This window comes from Solanum stenotomum, chromosome 9 (genome assembly GCF_019186545.1).
Source record: "Solanum stenotomum isolate F172 chromosome 9, ASM1918654v1, whole genome shotgun sequence".
NCBI lineage: Eukaryota > Viridiplantae > Streptophyta > Magnoliopsida > Solanales > Solanaceae > Solanum > Solanum stenotomum.
The window spans coordinates 6,607,456-6,616,489 of NC_064290.1; the positions used below are offsets into that span (position 1 = coordinate 6,607,456).

General features: G+C 34.0%; 1 protein-coding gene across 1 annotated transcript; it reads right to left on the reverse strand.

The window, feature by feature from the left end:
- Positions 1-2,947: 2,947 nt before the first annotated feature.
- Positions 2,948-9,034, reverse strand: LOC125876640 (uncharacterized). The gene is made up of 5 exons (XM_049557861.1): positions 8,780-9,034; positions 6,546-6,971; positions 5,240-6,449; positions 4,982-5,128; positions 2,948-3,829 (listed from the first exon to the last, which is right to left on the reverse strand). The coding sequence occupies exons 2-5, from the start codon at positions 6,594-6,596 to the stop codon at positions 3,219-3,221; spliced, it is 2,019 nt and encodes a 672-aa protein (XP_049413818.1). The 5' UTR covers positions 6,597-6,971; positions 8,780-9,034; the 3' UTR covers positions 2,948-3,218.

Sequence of the window (9,034 nt, forward strand, 5' to 3'; positions counted from 1 at the left end):
CGTAATGTTTTCAAAATTTCAGTTTTACCCCCTATTTTGATGTTTTAAATATTACAACGTGCCCCTCAAATGTTCTTATAAATTGCAAATTTAGTACCTGTAAGATATTTTATTATTTTTTGCTGGAACCCACACGAAGACACACAGACTGACACACCATACATAGTAGCAGTAGAAGAGTCCTTTTCCTTTTTGTTTTTGTTTTTTCCAATTTTACCCTTTTTGTTTTCCCTCTTCTTTTTTTCTCCACCTTAATTTTTTGGCGGGTTCAAGGAATATGTCTCACTTAAATTTTATTTAATTAAGGAAAAACTATCTATAATTAGAGTTATTTAGAGATACATAGAATTTCCTCCGTCCCATTTTATATGTCACATTTTTACTTTGCACTTGCATTAGAAAATAATATAATTTTACCCTTCTACCCTTATTTAATTCTTTTGAAACTCAAGTTTTCAATAAATGAATATGAATTAATTTATTTTGATTAATTAATTAACCAATGAACATGAATCATTTACTTAGCTTTTCTAAAATGTATATTTTCAAGGCTAATAACTCACAAGGGTAAAAAAGGAACAATATGGTAGTTTATACATTGATTTTATGAAATGACAAGTATTATAGACTAACTATTTATAGAAAGGGATGACATATAAAATGAAACGGAAGAAGTACTTTATTACCATATACTAATATATTGTTTTTATCTGTATTTTCAAATAAATACATATCTTATCATTAATTAAGATTTTTTAATCATATATTAAGAAAGATATGTCTCCCCAAATTAAAGCTTTCATGTCGATCAACTCTCTCTTTCATCAATCTCTTATCTCACGTCCTCTGCTATTATTCTATGTCTTCCTCTCTTTTTTTAAACCGTGATTTTCATTATTAAACCTTTAAAAATCATAAATGGAAGAATAGTATTATAAATTGAGGTTCGTGTCTATTTAATCATTCTTTAAAGTCATGTATCTGTGATAGATTTCAATTTTTATTTTATCTTCGAGTTTTCAATTTAAGTTAAAAAAAAGTTGAGTTAGGATTTTCTTAATTTATTTTCATGGCTAACAAGAAGATAGGTAATAGATGACTCATGTCTCCAATGAAGAATCGTTAGTGCCACCTTATCCTTCCTTTGACTCCAACAACGTTGACGATGAGTCACAGATACAGAGCAATGTTGCTCACAACAACAAATCAAAAGGTGGAACAAACACCGTCATGGTTAGATGTTAAGACCAAAAAAGAACCTAATCGAAAAGTTTTAGTATTAGTTTGTTTATCATTTTTTCTACTTCGAAGCTTATTGTTGATAGAAAATAAATTGTTTGTGAAAACAATAAGCCGAGATTCACATGTATATATTACATTAGTGATGTGTATTGCACATTATTGAGTTAAGATTTTATGTACTTAATTTGTATCGATGTATCTAATTAAGTGTATGTCTATCTGACACTTAATTATGCATGTACCGATATTAATTGATATGTTTAGATACATGTATTTCGAATTTGAGACCAAAAGTATGGTAAAGAACATAATATTGCAAACTAACATGAAAGTAACTAGCTACTAATATAGTGAAATTTGAGTAAGTTACCCTTTAATTAATACCCATTTTATATTTTATACAAATATTTAGTTTTGGTCAAAAATGTTTTATTGTTTTGCTTTTTTCGTTTATGAATTCAGACTCATATAATTAAAATTTTAATATATGTTCTATCATATATGACTGAAACTAAGTATACACGATTTTTTAAAAAATATATAAAATGATTTTGTTAGATTTGTTAGTGTTTTAGCAAATTGATTATTAGAATTTGTTCTTTATAACATATGAAATTTATGTTACAAACCTGAGCTTATTTAGAATAAATTTGAGTGTTGGATTATTGAAATTTTGAAAAACAAAAAGTTGGCAAAACAAATTTAGACACACATGATTGAAATTTAAGATAATTTCTACATACATTTTACTATTTTAGTCATATATGATTGAAATCAAATGCAAATTTTTAATCTCAATCGTATATATAAGGATGTTCCCAAAAAATTATTAATTTGTAAAAACTAAATTACAAAACAAACACAAGTTAAATGAAGACTCCAAAATGGATATTTATGCACTTATCACTGGATGGAAGTCATAAATAATTATTTTTACGTTTATACCAAAAAAAAAAAAAATACTTCCTTCATTTTGATTTATGTTATGATACTTGATTGGACATTAAAAAAAAATTGAAACTACTAATCTAAGAACATAAGTACTTATGCACTTGAGCTGATGAAGTCTTTTGGAAACACTCTCTCCCTTCACGAGACAATGATAAAATCTACGTTTACTATAACCTTTTCAGACCTCATTCAATGAAATTTTACTTAATATATTGTTATTGTTATAATCTAAAATAAGTCAATAGATAAATTTACGAGTTACATCAATTTATTATAACTAGTGGGTTTCATTTTCTTAAAACGATCAGACCAGCAGGTATTTGTCACAACTCACATAATGTTTTTCCGTTTCTCAACTAATAGTCAACATATTAATGAAGGTCAAAGTCTCTATTCCTGAATTTGTTTTTTTTGTACCTACTCCTTACACAAGTGTGTGCCAGGAGTAACGTACCTAAATTTTTTCATAAAAATGATGTCAACTTTTGAGTAGTTTTTTGTCGCTTCCCTTTATTTCAGAATGGTTTTAAAAAAGTCTCTTTGACCAAAAGATTCAATATTTCACTAGGAAAGTGGATCTGAAGAGGGTAGTGAATACGAAACTTTACCCTACCTTGTGAAGGCAAAGATAATGTTTCCAATAGACCCCTCGGCTCAAGATAAAACAACCACACCTCAACATCCAATTTCGGAAACAATGAACTTCTTATTGTATGATGATTCAAGAAATATGAAACTGTTATGGTACGTCGCTTGCACATATGAGGCTAGCAAATACTACCACACAACTATATTGTCCTTAAAACATAGTAATTCAATAACAGCTAAAGCATAGAACTGAAATCTGGATACCGACAGGCACAGGTCGACTGAAGTTTGCAAGTGCAGGCTGCCTTGCTGATCTTCCTGGGAAACTAAAACTAGAGGGGTAGGGGGAAGGGACAAATTTCCCTAATTAAAATACTTGTTCAAACACTGAAACAGGAGGACCACGTTAAAGTATCTTAAGTTAAATACTGTGATCCTCAAATCACACCAAGTGTTCCCTCACTCCGGGTCCTGCGCATAGATAGGTCAGGTCTGAAGCTAAGAAGTTTGCTGCTGAAGTCATAGACCTGCTGTCGTGTGGTAGTTTTAGTTCCAATAGGGGGCAGGCGGGCAGTGGGTCTACTTTTGGATGGTTTTGTTGAGGTCATTTTTTGACTTTTACGACCATGGGTTGATGAAGATGATGCTTTGTGTGTGACAACACCATGGCTTGCCTTCCGCATAGCCTTGACCGGTTTGAGACCTCGATCAAGCTGATGAGCACCAACAGCTAATCTAGCAGATCTGTCTGCTGTGTCCTTCACCTTGACGGGTTTTCTGTTGAAGTAAATGAGATTCGGAAGAAGGCCTTGAAGATTCTTTTTCAGTTGTTCATCACCAACATTCTTCTGGGCAGGGTTCCCTTCCAGGCTGATTGCTTGTAAAGAACCATAATTAGCTGCAAGTTGGCCCAAACATTTGGCTGTAGATATTTTGTTGAATCTCAAATCCAGGACATTCAATTTTAGGAGGCGGTGAAGACCCTCAACCTCACTGATTTTATTCCCAGCTAGGTACAGCTCTTTCAAGGAAGAACATGATGCAAGACCTACAGGCCAAATTGTCCATAGTAGAAGTAATTTAGCTCAATTATAATCTATTAACTTATAAGGATGAAGAACATAAAGGGAAAAATCTGGATAAACGAAAGAAAGGTGACTTAAAGCTAACATATGGAGAAATTATATCGCCTCTCAGCGCCGACTTTGAATGGGTATATTTGACGCAACACACTTGATAAGAAGAGAGATGAATGATACATTGTTATTTGTAGTTAGGTAATAATGTACCACACAGATGAGGCCATAAATTAGAGAATCTTCACCAACTTGAAAGGAAATTGAACTGTTCATTCTGAACTAGGTGATAATGAGTTCTGAGGGTTTTATAATTAAAAAAGAGGGTTAATGATAGTCACTTACTTACTTTTTGAGTGTATTGATATAAAAATGAGGAGCAGAAAACATTATATAGAAGTAAATAACTGATCCTATGGCATATCTGGCTTGTTCTGTTGTATAACATGTACTGTTCTGTTCACTAGCCAAGTGGCCAGTACTTTAGATGACCTGAAAAGGGATGGTTTGCAACTAATTTGAGATGGAAGCAGTATATAGCTAGCTAGTAAGATATTAATTTAGTTTTATTAAGTTGAATTGCCAACTTTGATTACTGAGAGAATAAAGAAGATTTTAGTAAATGGATCAAAGCATCACCTCTAAGTTCTTTCTTTCACAGAAGTGTATATTAATTGCAAGAACACTCTAAAGAAAAATAAAAGTCAAGTCTTAAGAAAATCCACAAACAAAGATGATTTAGCAAAGAACCAGTTAAATCACGCTATAAATGTGGCTAAACTTGTAAGGCATTTTCAGTTTATTTTAGCATTCATATAGAGTTGTTACTGCACCAGATCTGGGAGGTTAAGCATACATACAACTAACAAGACTTGTCAAGTTCATATGGGGTACAGATTTCTCCACTCATCATGATATAAGAATTATTCCTTGAAGTTCCTCAAACTGCAAAATCATCCTTTGAAGTGGAAAATTTCTAAAAAGTTGCATGACCATTCACTTAGATGAATAAAGAACTTCCTCTATAAACTTAATGACCAGTTATTAGGACTTCAAGAGATAATGGTGTCTACATCAAGGAATTCTACCAACAATGTCGTAGTGCATCTTGAAAAAAATCATACCATGTCCAATCCTCACTAGTCGATTGTAGCTCAGGTCAAGAACACGAAGTCGTGTAAGTTCACGCAATCCTTCAATAACTGAGATACTGTTCCTGGACAAATTCAGAATATGAAGCCCTCGAGGGAGAGCACCAGCAGTTATCCTCACTGGGAAAAAAATAGAAGCGAGAAAATAAACTGTCAGTTCTAATTATATGAAGACTTGGAGGAGGAAAAAGTGAACTCAAGCCAGCGGAATAGAATGTATGAGATACAAACCTATGGAATTCCCTGATAAGTTAAGTGCTCTCAAACTCACAAAAGCACTGAGAAATGGAATCACAACCAACCCATGATTTATCATCTGAGCTGATGTGGCATTGGCACTCAATGAAGAGATATATTTCTTTATACTCTCTGCACCAGGTATGACCTTACAATCCAACTTTGCAACAGGAGAAGCATCCAAGACAGCTTTACCTTTTTGCACTTCAGGACCATTCTCAGGAACAGAAAAGTCATCTGTTTCTTCAAATCTGCCGCAATGCTGAAGGTCTGTAACCCACTCCTCAATACGTTTTGTCTTAAAATCATTGCCTGTCAGTTCATTCCACCGGCAAAATGTAGATTCTCCATTAACATGCCTCTTCACGTTAACCTCATCCATCCCAGGTAGTATCCAGTCTTTGGCTGAGCCAACATAGTTATATGTATCAAAATTCTCATCCGGTGGGGTTTCATCGTTACCTTTTCCATTATTATGTAAACTATCTTCCTTTTCATGTTTCATCACCTTGTTTGCTACCTCATCCACAAAATGTTCTTTCCGTCTTGCATCTAAAATGTTCAAGTCCTCAGCAGATCTGGAGTGATGGCAGTTGCGGCTAAATTGTCGACCTGGGGAATGAATGTTAGGCAATGAACTTGATTTTACAATACAAGGAGAAGTACGAGGTGAACAGTCACCAGACTCATTTGCACTAGACAACTGAACCTCATAGTTCTCCTGCCCCTCTTTTTCTGGTTCTTTTGCATCTCCAATTTGAATGGAATCAGAGGGTCCAGCTTTGTGAAATAAACCAAGCAAGCTGATATTAAATTCCTTCCCATCATCTGCAGTTGCTGATCCGCATTGATCATCTGATTCATAACAAGAATATCTACCACTCTCATGCTCTGAGTTATTGCCACTGGCAACTCTTCCTTCCAAATGTATACTACTACCCAAAGATAAACTTTTCCTCATCTGTGCACTGTTATGTATGACTTCACGTTCAGTATTAGATTTGCTCTTTAATTCATCAGATTTATAATCATGCTCTACGCGAGAAGAATCTGAAGCATGATCCGCATAGTTCTCGAGAGCATCTCCATCCGCCGCACATGATGCACTAGTTGTGGACAAGTAAGCAAAATCCTTCATGGTGTGATTCTGTGAACAATCTTCAAGTCTTTTATGCATTGCTTCAGCAGATAGTTGAACTGTTTTCTGATTATAGAGGAACATAGAATCAGCAACATTTTAAAATTATGCAAGCAAGGAAAAGTAATATGTGCATAACATCCAAAATATTTATTTTCTAACCTTTTGCCTGTGGGAATGGATGTGAGCTGGGAAGCATGAAAACTTAAACATCTTTAAAAAGAAAAAGAAATTGGGTTCACATGAGATTTAATCACTTTCGAGATATTGAAGAGCTCTAATATTCTAATATTTTTCTAAACTGGTAATCTGTAGAATTTCAGCAAAATAAGGTCACATGACTGAGGGACTTAGCACAGGGCAATCTTAGCCATAATCAAGTGTGAGCCCTGCTGAGACACGGCACAATCTCCAGATATGTGATGATCTTGATCTCCTCAAAACACATAGTAAAATCACCCTCTCGTTCTTGCCCCACACCCACTTAGAGGTGCGAGAGAAGCAGGAAGTTTTTATAGCGGCCAGACTGGAAGAAGATAGTCAAAATCTAAAAGAACCCAATGATTGCTATGCCTCAAAGATACCAACCTGTTAAAAAGGAAAAAATAAACAAACCGAAACTGTGATGAACAAAGGATTAAAATCAAGAAATGAGCAATATACCATATCAGAAAGTTCAAAATCTATATGGTCTAATGAAATACGATATTTGATTATGTATGCTACTTACAGATCCCTATTCCCTTTTCCTTTAGTTCTCTAAATTCATGTAATAGACACCAGGTACCCTCAATCATTTTCACCACAACAACATACCCGATGTAATTTCACAAGTGGGGTCTGGGGAGTGGGGAGGGAGGAGTGTACACAGAGCTTACCCCTACCTTGGGAGGTAGAGGTTGTTTCCGATATCCCTCGGCTCAAGGAACCCTCAATGATTTTCATTCCAATACAAAATAAAATCAAACGGAGTAGAACTTCACTAAGGCAGATATAAATCTCACCAGGCTCAGATCCATAGAACATTGATTATGGTTCTCTAAGGTAGGCATATATTGGCAGTATAATTCAAGGTTGGAAACAAAACAGAGTTCAGCAAAAGAGGTTGCCACATAAATTACCAAACGAGAGTGATTCTACATGTATTTTTTTCCAATAAAAAATTAAATAACAGTACAAGGCATGGCCGCATTTAGCACACCATGAAATCAAACAACAACCACTTCCTATAAATTCTTCTAACATCTCCAATTCAAGTAATAGAAAAAGTTTAATTGTATACCATGATTATCCAGATTAAATTACTAGACAACAACATCAAAGCCCAAGAAACATATCAATACTACGTCAACAACTTCTACTACCACACCTAACTCCCAAACTAGCTGGGGTCCCTATATGAATCCTCCAAATCTTTTCTACTCCATTTTGACCAAGTTCAATCCATTCAACATCTGTATCAATATAAACAATTCTTCTAACATCTCCAATTCAAGTAATAGCAAAAGTTTGAATTGTATACCATGGTTTTCCCAATTAAATTACTAGACAACAACATCAAAGCCCAGAAAACATATCAATACACCATCAACAGCTACTACTATTGGTGGTCCGGACACCACGGTCATCACAAAAAAAAAAACTACTACTACTACGCCTAAACCCCAAACAAGTTGGGATCCACTATATGTTATCCTCAAAACCTATTCTACCCAATTTCTATCCAGTTAACATCTATTACAAAATCCACACCTTCAAACTCATAAATTCTTCTAACATCTTCAATTCTAGTAATTGCAAAAGTTTGAATTGTATACCATGGTTTTCCAGATTAAATTACTAGACAACATCATCAAAGCTCAAGAACCATATCAATACAACATCATCCACAACAACAACTACTATTACTACTATGTCTAAATCCCAAACAAGTTGGAGATCCGCTATATGAATCCTCAAAATCTATTCTACACGGTTTTGACCAATTTCAACCCAGTTAACATCTACATCAAACTCATAAATTCTTCTAACATCTTCAACTCAATTAATAGCAAATGTTTGAATTGTATACCATGGTCTTCCAATTATATTCGTAGACAACATCATCAAAGCCCAGAAAACATATCAATACACCATCAACAATTACTATTACTACTACGCCTAAATCCCAAACAAGCTGGAATCCGCTATATGAATCCTCAAAATCTATTCTACCCAATTTCGACTCATTTCAATCCATTCCACATCTATATCAAAATACACACCTTCAAAACCATAAAAACAAACAAACCCCAATTCACAACTTCCATTAATCAAACTTCTCATACAACACATTCATCCCACCAAAAGAAAAACAAAAAAACCAACAGAAGGAAAACAAGATTCAAAGATCTAACCTTCTACTAGCCAGTTTTACTTTTACGTATCTGAACTGAAAATTAACAAAGAAGGAACAATTATTATTTTTTAAGTTTTTTTTGTGGCTTTGAACGAGTAACAAGAAGAACAACAATAATGGCAGCAGCAACAACAACCCTACAACTAAATTGTGAAAAAAGTGTTTGGCTAAGAATTTATAGCTCCATTGAACGGCACCTGATTTTTTTCAACTAACTTTATTATTATTTTTGTTGATTTAGCAAAATAAGCTT

Excerpts from the sequence above, each read along its gene's own strand:
- LOC125876640 (XM_049557861.1), bottom strand. The coding sequence starts at position 6,596 with ATGTTTAAGTTTTCATGCTTCCCAGCTCACATCCATTCCCACAGGCAA. Across the intron at positions 5,129-5,239 it reads CTTATCAGGGAATTCCATAG|TGAGGATAACTGCTGGTGCT; the intron begins GTTTGTATCTCA and ends TTTTTTTCCCAG. Across the intron at positions 3,830-4,981 it reads ACTAGTGAGGATTGGACATG|GTCTTGCATCATGTTCTTCC; the intron begins GTATGATTTTTT and ends TTTGGCCTGTAG.